This window comes from Monodon monoceros, unplaced genomic scaffold (assembly GCF_005190385.1).
Source record: "Monodon monoceros isolate NGI ecotype Baffin Bay Population unplaced genomic scaffold, NGI_Narwhal_1 Super_Scaffold_6, whole genome shotgun sequence".
Classification (NCBI taxonomy): Eukaryota; Metazoa; Chordata; class Mammalia; order Artiodactyla; family Monodontidae; genus Monodon; species Monodon monoceros.
This window is the reverse complement of record NW_021703783.1, coordinates 52,660,570-52,679,202: the sequence shown is the minus strand read 5'-3', so window position 1 is coordinate 52,679,202 and position 18,633 is coordinate 52,660,570. Positions and strand designations below refer to the sequence as shown.

General features: G+C 35.2%; 1 protein-coding gene across 3 annotated transcripts in view; it reads left to right on the top strand.

The window, feature by feature from the left end:
• Nucleotides 1-18,265, top strand: part of MDM1 (Mdm1 nuclear protein) — a 28,994-nt gene extending 10,729 nt beyond the window's left edge. For 2 of the 3 annotated variants that reach the window (XM_029204186.1, XM_029204188.1), the window contains 10 exons: nt 994-1,097; nt 1,179-1,278; nt 6,131-6,160; nt 6,486-6,661; nt 7,737-8,030; nt 9,061-9,173; nt 9,269-9,366; nt 14,345-14,597; nt 16,217-16,276; nt 17,519-18,265. In XM_029204186.1, coding sequence (XP_029060019.1) covers nt 994-1,097; nt 1,179-1,278; nt 6,131-6,160; nt 6,486-6,661; nt 7,737-8,030; nt 9,061-9,173; nt 9,269-9,366; nt 14,345-14,597; nt 16,217-16,276; nt 17,519-17,631 — 1,341 coding nt within the window. In that variant the 3' untranslated portion in view covers nt 17,632-18,265. The remainder of the gene's footprint in view (nt 1-993; nt 1,098-1,178; nt 1,279-6,130; nt 6,161-6,485; nt 6,662-7,736; nt 8,031-9,060; nt 9,174-9,268; nt 9,367-14,344; nt 14,598-16,216; nt 16,277-17,518) is intronic. The other variant, XM_029204187.1, reaches the window with a different exon arrangement.
• Nucleotides 18,266-18,633: the final 368 nt, after the last annotated feature.

The window sequence follows — 18,633 nt, the reverse complement described above, 5'->3', positions numbered from 1 at the left end:
TAAATAATTAAGTGTAATACAGTGCAGCAAATGCTTAGCAATACAGCAGGTAAGTCTGCTATGTCTAATATCAAATGATTGTCCTTATAGTAATGTGAGCTCCAGGGGTCACAGTGGTGATAGAAACACATACTTTAAATTAAATAGTGGAAATCAGATAGAAACACACATACACACATGTATTTTAAACCATAGCTTTAGTATGCCAAATTATAGCCAGTATAATTCACACGATTTACCTTGGTATATACAAACATGTACTTCTCTGTGTGAAATTACAGCTGTTTCAGTTACAGCATCAGGTTAAAATTATTGTAAATTATAGGTAAATCAGGGGTAAGTCCTATTTTTTGATCTCCTGGAATGTCATACCTGAAATGTTATGGGTTCTAAGAATAAAAATTAGATGACTAAAAGTAAAATAATTTATATATATATAAATATACATATATAAAAATTATATATGCATATATATAAGTCATACATATATATTATATATGATGTATATGTTTAATAATATATATACTTGTTGGACCTATGATGTTCTTGAAAAAAAAAGAATTAAGTTATTCAGTAAAGCTGTGTGCTAACTTACAATAATTAAGTGGAAGGTCCCAATGAGTAACAATTAAATGTAAACTTAGAATATCAAGGGGAAATGTAAGACCAGTGTTCAATAGGTCGTTAACATAAAGTTTATTTATTTAGATGTTTGTTAATTAAAACTTTTTCCTAGCCAAGTATCTAAAATTTTTATTGTTAGAAAATGAAACCATATCCTGAGCTATATACTTCAAGAAACTAACCAGATATACTAGTTTCAAAACTTGCTTGTTGATTTTTTATGATTTCTATGTTATCTTTAGTAGTTAAAGCTTACTTTTAGAAACAGAATTGTAATTCAGTATCCAGCTATACTTTATAACATCTGTGCTTTCACTTTAATGTATAACATAAATTGAGCATAAAAAGTTTAAATTATTTTCATTTTAGTATAATAAAACAGATGATCCTTTAAAATTAGAAGCAGAGATGGAATCAAAAGACTTAAACCAGCCTAAAAAGAAACTTACTCCTTGGAGACATCAAAGGCTTGGGTATGTATTTTGTAAGAAAAATATCATGGTATTTAGATGATCAACATGGTGAAATATTTACTCTCATTTCATTTCTGTTAGGAAGGTGAATTCTGAATATAGAGCAAAATTTCTGAGCCCAGCCCAATATTTATATAAAGCTGGGACTTGGACACGTGTGAAGGAAAACATACCAAATCAGGTGAGTATATAAGCTCAGGAAGCCCACATGTTCTTTGGCACTATATCAGTTTGATTTCACAATAGTTTCACCTAGTAATAGAGATGACAGTATGAAAATGTATGATGCGGTAATAGCACTAAAAGTATCAGGAACTTAAATTGTATGTATGAGGTTATAGTTTATCAGTGTGTTTACTTTTTTTTAAAATACTAGCTTAGAGATTAGTATTATTATAAGGTCTTTAAGGTTAAAAATCAAATATTTATGTTAATGAAGTCAGTTTATAGAATTGTAGCATTATAGATTTGATTATTTTATAACCTTCAGACCTCTACTCTCTCAATTCAAGATTGATTAATTTTTCAAGATTAGTTATCTGACTGACGTGCCCTGTTAGCATGTACTAATAGTGCAGTCTGCAAGCACAAGGAAGGAGTGGCCTCTGTTGATAGAGGTTTGAGTTCTAGTGTTGGGATACCCTGACATATGGGAGAAATTCTGAGGATCCTAAAGAAAGGTTGGAAGAAAAGGGTAATTCTGGAATTGGTGAGTGCTAGTTTAGTACTAGCTTCTTATAGCCAAAGGATAAACGGTGGAGCTTTTTTGGTTATTGTGTAGTTAGCATCTTTTAAACTACATCTTGATGGTTTGCTCCCCTTTCTGTGTGAATAAGCTAAATGAGAACATTTTGGATTAGACATTATAAAGAGAGGGGTAATTTGGATGGGGAATGAATCTTATTTAGCTCCATACTTTAAACCATGGCTAACAATTATGTGTAATCAGCCTCTGACACTTTGAGCTTCTGGCTCTTGGCTCTGGCAGCTCCCAGACCTATGTCCTGGTGATGATATTGGGTTGGCCAAAAAGTTCGTTCAGGTCATTCCATACGACGTTACAGAAAACCCGAACGAACTTTTCGGCCAACCGAATATTACTGGGGGCAAAATTCCTATACTCACCTTGGTGAAATCAAGTTAAAAATGAGAACATTGAAAGCAGCCATGACAGAAGAAAGGAATTGAGTCAGTTTTGAATTCTTGAGCAGTTTCTGACCATGCCAGACCTCCGTGAGGATCTCTGTGCCTGAGGAGTCTGATGGGGAATGGGGGAAAACCCCAGGCAAAGGCAGGAACAGAGTGTGGCCATAGAGGGCGTGTGTGGCCAGTTGATAGGTGTCAGCCACTGCCCTCTCGTGTTCCGGTACTTCGCTAGGTTGGGTTCATGAGAAGCTCCTTGTTTTGGAAAGATTATCCCTTAGTCTGAGACTTCTTTGAACTAAGATGAGTTGGTATTTAGGCCTCAGATGTAAACATTTAATGGACTCAGAGGACTGTTATGTCTGGAGTCGTGATAATGTGACAGTCCTTATCCTGCCCTTGTGGAAGAGAACATTTTTGTTTTTGTTGTTAATTTAAGATCGGTCTTTAAGATTTCCTATTATAATATCTTGGTAATGTGACTTTTCTGAAGGTTTGTTTTATTAATTGCTATAGGTGGTTGAAAATGTTTAAATTAGTAGAATAGTTTGCCTTAACTTCATGGTCAAAATCATTCAAAAAAACAAATTGGAGTTAGAAAAGAATAAGAATTTTTAGTTATGAGGTTAGCGATCACTGATAGTGATAATAGTTTTAGTCGATCAGGTCATAGACATTTAATATGGGCCATATTTTCTTATATCTTACATTTTTTTCCCTGGAAGATACTTACTGTATGTGGCTGATTTTGAGGTACCTACGTATAAGGTACTCCCTCATTTTCCTACTCCTAACATTTCATGGAATATTATTCACACTCGTCAAATGCATTTGGACATCAGCGACTTTTTTATCATTAGAATATTAATGCACTTTGAATCGTGTTACAGTTTTCTAGTCCATGTATCATCTTCATTTCCCTCTTTCTTCTTTGAGATATTGTACTTTTTTAATCTATTTATAGCCTAGTCACTAGATATTTTATCCTGTGTCCCAAGTTCCTATTCACATAACATTAGGGTAGTTGATTTTATTTGTCCAGTGGTTGTACATTTGTTATCTCTATACTATAACCAGTGGCTCTATTCCTCTTTAAAATGCTCGCTTGAAGGCTGTTTTTTAATAATAATCAGCAACTGCAACTGTTAAGTCCAATCCTCAGAATAACTACTGGTTCTGTGTTAAATGTCTTTTTTTCCTGATTGTTAGGTAGTCTTCTAATCCTCCCAACTGCATTGGTTGAGATAATTTTTTTCTAATGTGTCTTCCAGAAATAGGACTTTGTTTCAAGATGAAGTGCCACATTGAGACATTCTGTAATTTGACAGACATTGTAAGGACTTTTAGGTATAAGATGACTCTTCATTTTCAGGGGATGATTTTGGGAAAAGGAGTATTTTATTCCCCAGTTTTCTGAGTTTGAATTTTTCACATATAAATTTTAAACAACTTAGTTGAATTCTTAATTTGGGAAAAGAAATCCAGAAAGGAAAACGTTCTACTTATAGCATTTAATATTATGTAACCTGATGGTGTTACTTGACCTGAAAAGGGGGTGTGTGTGGCTTTAACTGAGTTAGGCATGGTTTATTCGTATCATTTTTAGTGGCTCCTTTTTTTGGCTGTAGGGATTGTTTTTAATACTGAGTTCACACCATTGATTTTTTTTCTCTTTCTAGTAGAACACCTTACTTTGGAAATATCAGCATCCTATTTTTTCATCTGAGTTTAGGACTACAGAAGTTTAAAATCATGTATTTGTAAAATATAACAGTACTAAGATTATTAACAAAGATTGCTGATAAAGTCAATTTAAAACATTGAGTTTTGAATGTCAGTAACAAATAGAACTGAATAAAGTTTTACAGAATTTCTGTATCTCCCCTCCCTTCTTTAAAAAAAGTTGATGTCAGATAAAACTAGGTCACTGTGTACATGGAGGGGATGTTCGTCCATCCTCTCATTCGTCAATCAGTGAGGTCCTCCCGTATGGATAGAATGCAGCCTTCTCTGCAGCTCCTTCCTGCTCCACCTTACACACAGTAGGACTGGTAGGACCCCCTTTTGAAACCACTCCTTCAGTTTATATCTCATTTGTTTATTATGGCATAGATCGTACCAATATTATGATAATGATTTATCATATACGAGAAGGTCAGCCTGCTCCACCAGATTGTGAGCACATTGAGTGCAGGAACTTTCTTGCTTATCTTTGCTACCAGCCGTCTAGCTCAGGCCTAGCTCTTAGTCCATACTCAGGACAGGTTGTGGAATCAATGTTGAAAGGCTACATTCTCCCTCACCTCAAGGAGTTCATAGGTTAATGGGGAAAAGTGACACAAGCAATAATTCCAGAAGAATGAAATAAGTACTAGTGGGGATATGCACCAAGGGCTTTGAGAACCCAGGGGGGAGGAAGTGATCCTAAGGCACGAAGATTTTATCATGTAGGTGATGGAGTGACCATGACACATTTGAAGCATGGGGGTACTTATTAGAAATAAAATCCAGATTATATCAAGGCACTTTATTACAAGCTTCCCATGCATTCAGAATACACTGGTTAAGAGTTCAACAGACTCAATACCTATTAAATGCAAAAACCATTATTAGTAATTTTCTTTAAAGTATAAGAGTTGAAAAAATGATAAATGAACATGGCTTAATTTTCTTAACAGTGAAGAAAACAATATTTTGAATTATCTTTTAGGAATGTTTCAGGTTTGGTTCATTAGAGCAGTAGGACTCTGTTGGGATTATGTGTTTTCTTTTGCCCTGGCAGGCGCTGTCCTTTGCTTTGTCTGATTCCCTAGAGATGTAGCACTTGCATCTCTCTGCATCAGTAGTATTTCCTTAAGGAGCTGAGGATATGTTTCTCCAGTTGCTTTTGCAATGCCAATTTTCATTATTTGCTTTTTGCCCTTAAGTGAGAGAAAAGCAGTTTTTTTCCTTTGCTTTTATTTTTTTAACTTTTTATTTTATATTAGAGTATAGTTGATTAACAATTTTGTGATAATTTCAGTTGTACAGCAAAGTGATTCAGTTATACATACACATGTATCTATTCTTTTCCCATTTAGGTTATTACATAATATGAGAAAAGCGATTTTAGCAGACAGTATCCAGGTATCCTTTTAAGGCTAATATTTGTATTTATGATAGGAAAAAATTATACAGTTTTTTGAGAATAAATTATTTTAAGCAGATTATTCAAAACTTTTAAGCTGCAACTTAATTTTTTTACATTGTGGAATTGTATTCAGGGAAGCCAGAAGGTGGCAGTATGATGTATAAAATGAAAGGGTTTCAATGAGTATAAAAGACTCCTTTTCACGTGAAAATATGTTATTTGCATATTAGGGAATTCAAGTCACCTTATATCAGTAGTTCATCAGAACTTTTTTTTGGTATCCTGTTGCTTTGTCGAATATATTACAGTTATTATTTTGTGGGATATTCTTTTAAATTATGTATTTAATACTGGTTTTGCTGATTACAAGGGAATGTTGAGGAATGTGGAGAGGAAAGCCTCATGACTCTCTCAGTGGAGCTTCTGTAGTAGTAGCAGCAGGTGTATATAAGCCTAGAAGTAAAGACTGGGGCTAGGGGTTTCTGGCATGTCAGTACTCTTCCAGAGGTGGGGAAATAGTAATTAGGTTACCTTGTTGCGGACAGCATTCCACCCATGCAAGAACGTGGTTGATTTTCAAGGCAATGTTAAAGTATCTTGGTTACTGAATTAAATGCTACTGAAAATACTAAAAAAAAATTGATTGACAAGTTTGGTATATATTTAGAAGGAAAAATAATAAGGTGTTTCAGTGATTCCCATTAATATTCAATTATGGCATTAACCTGTCATTAAGTATGTTTCTGTATTCCTCCCCTAGGGTTCTCTAAATGCCATGTGGTATGCGGAGGTTGGTTGCTTTTGAGTTTTTAAATCTGTAATAATGCATAGAGTACTTGCGTAATTTCAGTTGAAGTAAGAAGTAGGTGTCGATATTTTTCTTAGCTGCTGCAAATTTCTCCCTGCCTGCTGGCCTGAAGTAAAATAACTGCACTGTGCATCAGCTTGACTGTTTTAATTTCTGCTTAAAAATGCACATAGTGTATGTGGCTACTTTTGCCTTTCTTTCTCCTTGGTCTCTGGCTGTATTTGTACAATGTCTTGGATATGCTACTTGGTGATATTTGCAAAGGAGCATTTACAATGATACATGATATCTCAACTCTCCTGCATAGGTTAAAGAACTCCGAGAGAAGGCTGAGTTTTATAGGAAACGAGTTCAGGGAACTCATTTTTCTCGGGACCATCTGAATCAGATTCTGTCTGAAAACAACCGCTGTTGGGATGTCTCCTCGACCACGAGCTCAGAAGGAACCATTAGTAGCAACATTAGAGCACTAGATCTTGCTGGGTGAGATGTTATTTGTGGATGGTGGAAAAGTATGTTATAGATTATGTAGATCATGGAATTACATAGGAAAATGATATGAAGACTCAAAAGTCATCTAGTCTAATGGAAATATACCAGCCACTTATTACATTTCATTATTTTTAGTTTATTCTCTGTGAAAAGTAAAGCTATACATACTTGCTTTACACGCTTGGGTAGAAATAATACGTAATTTAAATCTGGAAGATTGGATTTTATAAAATTCCTTCTTAGCAATTAAGAGTAGACTAGGGATGACTATACAGTAGATGTAAAAAACTTTAAAAAGTAAAACAAAAAGAAAAAGGTAACAATAATAAAAACTTAGAGAATATTATCTATTAGTACATTTCCATTATCATTCATTAATGGATTTTTGTGGTTAATATGGAACTTCCACCCTGATTCTATGGAAGAATTCTCTGCTATTTTGGGTTTCAAAGTGAACACAATTAAACTGTTTCTAAGAGGAATAGCACATCGATTTGTAGCAAATAAAATAGTTTTTGGTTTTTATAGTGTATTAGTGTAGCCATACATACCAAATTAACTATAAATTCTAATTATGTGACATCTGATTTTAAAAGTTCATCACAAAATCTGTTCTTTAACAGTGACTTGAAAAGATTAATATATCTAAAATATAAAATTGGAAGCAGCTTATTTGATCCATAAGTACACATGAGTTTGTGCACAAACCCTAATTGAGTAACTGAACAAGTTAGACCATGTGAGGGGGTCCTAGTTTATGTATGCAGAAGCCACTCGAGAGATACATGTGAGTTTTATCAGCAGTGGTGCAGGCATGTATGCGTGATGGGAGGAGTAGAAGGAGATAAATATAATTTATTTTGGAATATTTTAATAGATTGTAACTTTAACTTCTATTGTAAAATGAACTCTTAATTCGATATTTTTCTTCAGTATCTGGGCAAGGCAATATCAGTGGGAAACAGAGTTGTGAACCATGGAAGGCAATGACGGACTTATTAAAATAAGTATGAATTAGAAACCTCAAACTACTCAATTTAAAATAAAACTTATTTTTGTTATGCAGAGATCCTACAAGCCATAAGACTTTGCAGAAATGTCCTTCAACAAAACTAGAAGAAAAAAGACCTATCTTGGAAGAACAGCCCCAGAAAACTACCACAGAGAAATTGGGTGTGTCAGATGCTCCCATACCTGTTAGAAGGCGTCTGGCTTGGGATGCAGAGAACATCACTGAAGACACACACAAACCGCCAAGAGAGGAGGAGGAAGAGGAGGAAGGGGACAAGCAGGTTAACGTGGGAGAGCTAGAGAAGTTGGAAGTACAGGAAAAATCTAAAGCAGACAAGATAAAAGAAGGGTGAGCGTTTTAAATTAATCAGTATATAGACGCATTATTGTTCACAGTTAATATGTATTTCGTTTTGTCACTAATTAATTATAGTGGTTTACACTTTGGTTTTATGACGAATAAAGAGCAGATTTTATTTTAATGTCACGAAATAGGCATTTCTTTATGGTTTATATAATTTGATTCACTCAGGTATTTGAGTCACCACTACTTGGTAATTGAACACTTGAACATTGAGCTACTTGGGGAGGAAGTAGTTAGGGTTATTTTCATTTATATCCTCCTAATTATGATTTTCTAGATATCTCTGGAAGTATGACTTTGTGACTTGAAGAAAATAACTGATATTCTTTACTATCAGATGGTTATACTACCAAAAAGAAAGAAAAGATGTTTTGTAATATTAAAATAAGTGATTTCCTACCAAATGTGAAATAGATAGCTAGTGGGAAGCAGACACATAGCACAGGGAGATCAGCTTGGTGCTTTGTTTCCACCTTAGAGGGGTGGGATAGGGAGGGTGGGAGGGAGATGCAGGAGGGAAGAGATATGGGAACATATGTATATGTATAGCTGATTCACTTTGTTATAAAGCAGAAACTAACACACCATTGTAAAGCAATTATACTCCAATAAAGATGTTAAAAAAATTTTTTTAAATAAAATAAGTGATTTCTGCAAATAGCTAATTTCCATTGATTTATATGCAGAGTGCTTTGGGGAGTGGTTCTCTGCCATTGGTTATGGTATTTTTTTGTCCGTAGTCCAACGCCCTTATCATTCATTCGTGAGTTTTGCAGCTAATATGGAAGTTAGGTTCTGATATAATGGAAGAATTCTCTGGTGTGTTGCTGACTTGCAGTGATCTCACCTCTTTTCCAATATTCAGTTACTCTTAACTGTGTGTAGATTTGTTTATTTTTTTCAGAAACAAAATGGCCTTCTCTTATAGGTTTATAGTTTAATTGCATAATGATGGCAAAGTATTTTTTTATTATATTTTCTGGAGGACATGCTTCATAATTGTTTTAATTTGTAGGTCGGAGTCGTCTTCTGTGTCCTCAGGAAAAGGAGGCAGGCTTCCTACTCCGAAGCTAAGAGAACTTGGTGGAATCCAGAGGACTCATCACGATCTTACCACTCCAGCTGTTGGTAACAGGCAAACACTGTGCAGTTCTTATTTCACCTGCTTTCTCTACATGATAATTTAGTTTAATCAAAATATAACATCTTTTGCATTTTTCCAGGTGGTGCTGTTTTAGTGTCTCCATCTAAAATGAAGCCTTCAGTTGCAGAACAGAGAAAAAGAATGTCCTCTCAGGATGGCTTAGAAACTTTTAGGAAGGTAAATATTTATATTTTGGAGAAAAACGTCTCTTCAGGAAGTGATTATTTTAGTCACATGCAATAAGTGAATGAGAGGTTCAGATTTTAGAAAATTCTGCCTATCATATATGGAGATGATGCTGTTAACTTACTTTCAGAAGGCAAAGGCATTGAATTGTTTTTTTGGGTAGTGGCACTGTATTTCTGCTATACTTTCAATTTTTGTCAGTAGTGACAACAGGAAGAGAGAGAAGAAAAACAATACTATTGATTGAGCATCTTCTGTGGCAGTTTTGTTCCAGATGCTGATTTAACACTAGAGATGTAGCAGTGAAAGGAGCAGGTAAAAATCCTGGCCCTCACTGAACTTACATTCTAGTGGAGGAGAGAGACAATAAACAGGATAACTAGGTAAAATGCATAGTATTTTAGATAGTGATAAGAACTAAGGAGAAAAATAAAGCAGGGGAAGTGAGTAGGAAGTGGCGAGGGAAGTTCTTACTGAGAGGGTAACATTTGAGCAGAATCTGAAGCAGGTGAAGGACTGACCCATATGCATATCTAGGAAGGCATTCCAGGCAAAAAGAATAGCAAGTGCAAAGTCCTCCAGGTGAGACGGTACCTGATTCTTTGAGGAACAGGCAGGAGTGGAGCTGAGAGCAAGAAAGGGAGAACAGGATGGGCAATGAGGTCAGAGGCATAATGAGGAACTAAATTGTGTAGGGCCTTATAGGTCATAGCAAAGACTTTGAATTTTATTCTGAATGAAATGGAAAGCCTTTAGAGGGGCAGAGGAGTGATATGATTTGACTTGGGTTTTTCCAAGGTCACTCTGGCAACTGTATTGGGAATAGACAGTAGGGGTGCAAGAGCAAGGGCTTGAAACTGGTTAGTCAGTTACAATATCCAGGCAAGAGGTGATGGTCATTTGGATCATAGCAGTAGCTGTACCAGGAGCTAGATTTGGTTATTTTCCATTGTCTACCCCTTGGTTGCTGGTAGGCAGAGGAGTCATTAAACTCACTGAACACAGTCATTTTTTTCCTTTGTTTTCTTACAGAAGCTACTATTATAATAACATTAAATCTGTAAGTCATTCAGTTTGCAGTGAATTATCCCTGTCACTCAGTTGCCCTTGGTTAATATCATCCTGTATCTCTTTTTTTTACCATAGGAATTAGGAAGACTATGTTATATTATCCAGAAATATTTTCAACTTGAATTGTGGGAGTGTTGTGAGGCAGCAGCAATTTGGGGAACTTCTGTGGGGATGATCATAATAGCTAGCATTTACTGAGCACTTACTATGTTCTAGGCTCTGTGCTAAGTACTTTACATGTGTTAATTTGTTCAGTCTTCATAATGGTGGAGTAGGATTTGTCCCCAGGCAGTCTGTTCTCAGAGCCCACATTTTTAACCCCTAAACAACACTGTCTCACAAGACTTGAGAGTAGAATTCTCATGATATTGGTTTGATAGTCAAGTACCATCTGTACATTTTAAAAATGATATTAAAAACCCAAGTGTATGTTAGCTCACTTCATTCATTCAGCAGATGTTTCTTATCCATTTACTTACATGCTAGATGCTGTGGTTGTGATAATGAGCAAAAATAGACATGGTACATGATTTTGTTGAACCTACAGTCTTGTGAGAATCACATCCCCAAAGAAGTAAAATTAAAACTAATAATAGTTTCAAAGAAGTATATAGTGCTGCCCTGGAAGGAATTGACCTAGTCATGGAGATCAGGAAGCTTCTTGAAAGTCAAGGATGCTTCTTTGAAGAAGTCATAATTGAGTTGAGATATAGAGGAAGAAGAAGAGTTAACCAGGTAAAAAGGGAGGGGAAGAGAAGCATAGCATATGCCACAGTCCCGTGGAGAGAAAGGGCATAGAGTTTTTTTGTTTTTAATTTTATTTTTGATGTGGACCATTTTTTTTAAGTCTTTATTGAATTTGTTACAATATTGCTTCTGTTTTATATTTTGGTTTTTTGGCCACGAGGCATGTGGGATCTTAGCTCCCTGACCAGGGATCGAACCCACACCCCCTGCATTGGAAGGTGAAGTCTTAACCACTGGACTGCCAGGGAAGTCCCATGGACATAGAGTTTTAGGAAACAAAGACCAGTACAGTGTGTGGCAGGGAGCAGGAGCAAGATGAGGCTGGAAGAGACAGCAACATTGAGAATTTCTTTCATCTCAAGTAAAATGGAAAATGACTGAAATATTTTAAATATGAGAGTGTTGTGATTGATTTATGTTTTGCAAGATCTCTCTGGCTGCCGTGGAAGGCAAGAGTGGACTGTGGATACCTTTGAGAGCCCATTGCAGTAGTCCAGATAGGAGCTGTGATAGCTTGGACTAAAGAGGGTGGGCATAGACGTGAGTGAAACTGAAGAATTGTGTAAGGGGAACAATGTCAAGTCCTGGAGCTGGGTTGGATAATGACTTCTAGGTTTCTGACTTGCCCAGCAGGATTGATGGAGAGTGCCACGCACTGAGTAAGAGAACTCTGCACGAAAGCCATCTTTGGAGGGGAACATCAGGAGTTTCATTTTCATTCACTCAGTTCAGAATTTACTGTGCTCTTACTATGTATCAAACACTGTTCTGGGATCTGGGGATTCATTGGTAATCAAGATAAAATTCCTGCAATCATGGAACTTACATTTTCATTGGGAGAAGTAGACAAATGATTTTTTAAAAAAGAATTTCAGATAGTAGTAAGTGCTATCAATTAAATAAAACTGAAAATGACCTCCAAGGGGTGGGTGAGACTGCTTTAGTTTGGGTCATCAGGACAGGCACCTCTGAGGAGGTGACATTTCAGCAAGACCTGGCTGATGAGGGAGGTGCCCATGCAGAGATCTGGGCTGGAGATTGTTTTCCAGGTAGAAGGAACAGCAAGTGCAGGTGAACAACAGTGAGCGTTTCATCGAGAGTGAAAAGGTCTGTGTGACTGGAGCCTGGAGAAAGCAGGGCAGAGGGTGGGGAATGAGAGTGGAAAGGGAGTGGGCAAGGGAGCTGGGTAAGGAGTGGGATGTTCTTCTAATGGCACTGGGAAGCTCTTGGAGGATTTTAAGCAGTAAAGCAAATATAGATCTCTGATACACTTGATAACTAAAATCACTCTGGCTACTCAGTGGAGAATGGGCTATACTGGGGGAGAGTAGAAGCAGTGAGGCCAATAAGGAGGCTTTTAGGTTCAAGAACAGATCATAAAGTCAAATTAAACTTGGGAACCCCATGTATTACAAATATTCTATAGATTTAATTCAGGTTTTAACAGTAATGAAACCAATTTGACAGAAGTTCCAAATTCTACATATATGTATACAAAAAGAAAAAACCAAAAGAACGATTTTCATAAGAGATCTTTGTAATTAAAAAGGGAAGCAGGGGCTTCCCTGGTGGTGCAGCAGTTGAGAGTCCGCCTGCCAGTGCAGGGGACACGGGTTCATGCCCTGGTCTGGGAAGATCCCACATGCCGCGGAGCGGCTGGGCCCATGAGCCATGGCTGCTGAGCCTGCGTGTCAGGAGCCTGTGCTCCGCAACAGGAGAGGCCGCAACAGGAGAGGCCACAACAGGGAGAGGCCACAACAGTGAGAGGCCCGCGTACCGCAAAAAAGAAAAAAAAAAAAAAAAAAGGGAAGCAAGTGGAAAATTTGTGGTTTTATCTTAGATCTTGATTTAAAAATATTTGTTTTTTGGATGAGACCCCAGGCTATCTCCCCTTTGAAGCAATAAGCCCTCTAATTGCAGAAAATGATGCCTAAGGTCAGAAAGCAATGTTTTGAACATCACATTGATAAACTCAAAGTTAATAACTAAAGGCAACAATTACAAGGAATGATCAGGAAAGTTTGGGGCTATATTTGATTTTACTTGTTTACATTCTCCTAAAAAGTAAAATTATACAGGGACTTTTCTATTCATGATATATTATCATTGTGGAAAAATAGAAAATACTGAGCAAACCAAAAAAGAAGGTAATTCATACCTACTGTTCAGAAACATCCATTGTTGAATTTGAGTTTAGATATATAGTGTATTTGTTTATTAAACTGTAGATAAGTTTTCATTTTTCTCACCTAGCAATGTATTGTGAACATACTTCCATACCATTAATTTATAATCTGATTTTTAATTGTGATATGATGTACGATCTGTAGTTATACTATAGTTTTTTTTTTTAACTAGATGCTCATTGTTGAAATGTATTTTTTAAAACTAGATGCCTATTGTTGTTATTTCTTAGTTTTACTTTATTTTGAAAAAAATGCTCTAAAGAGATCCATTCTTTACCTGCATTTTTGTTCATATTGTTGTTACCTATTTTTATGTAAATACTCCCTAAGTATTAATTGTGTGGTCAAAGAGCCACAGTATTAAGGTTTTTGCTATATTTTGCCAGCTCCCCTGGAAGGTTGTCCTACCAGTAACACTGGATAAGAGTGCCAGTTTTCTGCATGCTTGTCAGCTCAGGGTATTATAGTTTGTTTGTTTGTTTTAATTTATCTTTGTAATTTTGTAAGTGAAAAATTACTACGTCATTGCTTTTATTTTGAAATTATTTGATTATCAGTGAGGTGTGGAATATGTTTGCTATTTGTAATTTGTATGTATATGAATTGCTGATATGTATCCTTTTTCTACCTTTAAATTAGGTTTATCTTACTACTTTTAAAGAAATATTTATGTAACAGTGATAATAATTCATTGTCCGTCCAGTAAGTTGTATATTTTCCCCAAGTTTGTCATTTTTCTTTCATTTTTTAAATATTTACATATCTTTTGTTTTTACTTAGCTAAATATCTTTATCTGTATCTGTTGTTAGGCTTATAAAACCTTCCCCACATGGAGGTTACATAAATTTTCCCCATATTTTTTCCTACTGCTTTTATGGTTATATACTTTTGTGTGTTTAAACGTTTGTTTTGTTTATATATGTACACACGCATATATGTATTTTGTTTTGTTTTTGTCATTTAGAAAGAAAGTCGTGCTATACCCCTCCTGACTTCTCCAGCTGCTGGTCTAAAAACAATTGATCCCTTGCCTTTGAGGGAAGATTCTGAACCCAATATCCCCAAATTTGCTGAGACAACTCTTCCAGTTTCAAAAATTCCAGAAAATCCAACTAACACACCTGGGCAGTCTCCATCTCCACCCTGTGCCCCATCCTACTGGCATCCTTCTCGTCGAATTCAGGGCTCCCTGAGAGATCCAGAATTTCAGCATAATGGTAATTACTTGGATTTTAGTTTTTTGTCTATTAAAATGAAAGTGTTATACTGATAGATACAAAGGCTCTGAGTATATACTATATATTAATAAGTTGTGTTATTTAGTTTTTTAGTTAATGTAATAGATTTCTTTAAATAGAAAAAAATCTCATCTCTGGAACACTCAGTTGTGCTGTACCCAAGTTCACTTTGGTCTAAGTGTGAGGTGTCTCTCATGTTCTTTCCCATAAACATACAGGCAACCCACTAAGTGCCATAGCACCTCTTCCCCAGGCGTGACAACCAAAGATGTCTTCAGACATTACCAAATGTTGCCTGGTTGTAGAATTCAAGGTCATAAAATATTTTCCTTTGGTTTTATTAGGTGTTGCTCTGCTGTTTTCTAACGTCCACTATTATGACTGAGAAGTCTGAAGCTCTTTTTATTTTTGATCTTTTGTATGTGGCTTTCTTTTTTTTCCTGGCAGCTCTTGGCATCTTCTCTTTATACCCAGTGCTCTGAAATTTTATAGTGGGTCCCTTTTCATTCATTTTGCTAGTACTCACTAGACCTTTTCAATCTGAAAAGTCATGTTCCTCAGTTCTGGGAAATTTTCTTAAGTTATTTAGTCAGTGATTTCTTCCCCTCCACTTTCTATTTCTTCCTTCCAGCACTACTATTTTTCAGATGTTGAACGTGTTGAACATGATATTTTCTTATCTTACCTCTCCTATTTTCCATCTCTGTCTTTTTGTTTTAATTTGAAAGGGTCGCTAATTTTTATCTTCTACTTGAGTTTTTAAATGATATTTTGCTATATTTTTAATTTCTAAGGTTTTTTAAACACTACATACTCCTTTTATACAGCATCCAGTTCTTATTTCATGGATGGCATGTTTTATCTGTTTGAGGAGATAAATGATATATAAAATACCCCTATTTTGAATATGTGCCCCCAGTTGAATCCGGTGTCCTTCAGTCAAAGTAGCTCTGATAAACCTTCTCTAGCAATGAGACCTCCATTCCTCTTTTGGGAGAGTTACCCTGCTGTACAAATTTGAAGAAGGATCTGGCAGACTTTTGTAGAAAGACTTTCAACTAGATTCCTGACTCAGTTTTACCTTCGCTCCAACTCTCAGTGGTACTCAGAACTCCCAAAACCCCAGCCATCAGGGGAGCAAATTGGTTGCTTCTTGGTATCCCTCCTCTGCTGCCAAGGATTCAGCTCACTTGGCTATGATGACCACATACTCACTGCCCTTCCATTTGCTTCCCACTTTCCAAAATTTTGTTCCTGTTTTCTTGCTTCCCATTTTCGCTGTCCTGTGGGTTTATATCACTTTTGTAGATGTGTGTAGTCCAGCTGCCATCTTTAAAGAGAAGCTTACTGTATTTCTTTAAAGTTAGAATAGATCAGTATTTTCACTGAAAAGAACCCCAGGAGATTATCCATTGTTTGTTTACATATTTGCTAAGTACATTATGAATTAATGAATGGCCCTTTGGCAGTAATTTCTATTAAAGTTATAAAATTAATAAATTTTCTGACAGCCTACCTTCACTTAGAGTTGACTATAAATAAGATACACTGTTGGGTGGCTTTGAAGGATAATTTCTTCTGGCTTTTTTTTTTTTAAGTGGGAAAATCAAGGATGAACAATTTCCAGTTACCCCAGCAAGAAGCCTTTAATGATGAAGGTATTTTAATAGTCAAAGAACACAAGATAAAAGTATAATGTTTTATTATATAGTAGTTCATAATAGTATGATCTTACATTTGGTTAGCACTTTATAGTTTACAAAGTACTTCCACAGATGTCATTTCATTAGAACCTTGAAGCCCTGTGAAGAGGGTGAAATTATCCCCATTTTATAAATGAGTAAACTGGAAAATAAGCCTTGAAGAATCTTTTTTAAAACAAACAGTTGGCAAGAGATTGTGCCTAGCATCACACCTAAGGTCAGTACTCTGTTTTACAGCCTGGGTAGCTGGTGGCTCAGGAATTCAGCCTAGCATTATATCCATCATTTTTTTCATATGTCTGTATATTCTTAAAGTATATATAATTAGGGAAAATGAATTTTTTTTCTTTCGTTTTGACAAATTCATTTGCTTCTAATAGTGGCAGGAGGAATTTTGAATTCTCAGTGTTGAACAATTGAAATTACTATTTTAAATGCACCCTAAGAAGTATGAAATTACTAAATTTATAAATTTTGAATTTGAAATTAAATTTGAATTAATACTTTATGTATTATAGCTTCACACACATTAAAGGTTTTCTCTTAGCAAGTTTGAGACTTTTTTCAGAATTCAATGAGCTGGAAATCAAGTTGCTATGTTTTGAAATGCCAATATCTGGACACTTTGAATCCAGTTCTGTTTTCTTTTTAATGGAAGAACAGTGTTTACAAATAACTTGATAAGAGATTTACTTGCTCCGATTGTGGAATTTCACTAATAATGAAGGGTAGCGTATTAAAGTCAGACATTATTTCTACATTAAGTGAAATTATTCTAGAAATGTGATGTGAGTACCATGTTAAGGTATGGCATTTCATTTTTAAAACATTAAAGTTCTTCTGCTCGAACAGCTGTGCTTTTTAAAGTAGGACAAGACAATATGATGATGAACTGTTTCCGAGTAATACTGAAATCACAGGCCAAGTGTTTAGGTAATGACATAGTGGGATTTCAGGAAGGAAACAGAATGCTCATTTAACATTAAAATGTTTGATTTCTAAATATGATAAACTTGGAAAATTACTATGAACTATCCTAAAAATGTTGATATCTTATATTTTAATAGATTACTGGTTTCTGACAGAGTCAATATTGACATTACAAAGCTTGATGCTTTTAATTTGCTGTTAATGTTTTGAAACATAATATTTTTATAAGACATATTTTTTGCACTGAATATAATTCTTTCGTTGCAGATGAGGACAGATTATCTGAGATTTCTGCTCGCTCCGCAGCTTCTAGTCTCCGGGCTTTTCAAACTCTGGCACGAGCTCAGAGAAGGAAGGAGAATTTCTGGGGCAAAACATAATTAGACATACACCTAGTTAAGTTGCTTTTATCTAGGGGAACCACTGGCATAATCTTCTTTGTTGCTTTACTATGTTAAGACTACAAGTGTTTGGATTTTTTTCTAACATTTCCTACCTAAAAAGAATTGTTTGATTTTTCAATAGCCAATTCAATTTACTTGGAAAATTTTTAACATAGGTTCATAAAAATTTAACTTTTGAAGAATTCGTTTTGCATCTGTCCCAAAGTACAAAGACATAGAGTATATAGTTCTTCACATGTTCTAACTTGTATTAGGTGTCAGGGGTAGCTGGTAGAATTGTGAATTTCACCTATCCAGAGAATATTCTTAAAAATGAATAAAATGAAGTAAAAATTAAGATATAAGTGTGAAGTATACATTCCCCCCAAGATTGGCTTTATGTATGTTTACAGTTGTAGATGTCATAAAATGAATTTGTTGTTCCTTTAACTTTTGCTGTGGTGTTTATTTTTATTTTAGTACCTTCTGTATATGGTTACAGTGTTAAAATAATTGTTCTTTAGATTGAAAATACCAGCTTTTGTATATACTTTTCTTATTTATGTAACAAAGTTTGCTGAGAGAATATGTATATTTTTGATCTTTGTGTGTATTCTGTTTGTATAAGGACTTTGGCTTACATTTGAATAATGTCTGAATTTTGAAAAATTATTTGTAAAATGGAGAATTATAACTTTGTAGACATTTTGAAATAAAAATTGATCAAGTGTTTCAGTTCTGTTTGTTTCAAGGGTTTCAACGGTTTGGCTTCTCTAGAAAGTGATTATCTGGAACAAATAATTATTTTTTAAAAACATTCTACTCACAACAACTTAAACACATCATACTTCTTTTGCAGCTTGGTCCAAATGCAGCAAAACTGAGTCCATAATGTTTTTGCACAAATGTAGGAAAAATGTAGAATTTCCAAGGCAAACTCATTTTTAAAAAATTTAACACAAACTTTTTTTTTTAAGAATTTTGTTTTTAATATATTTA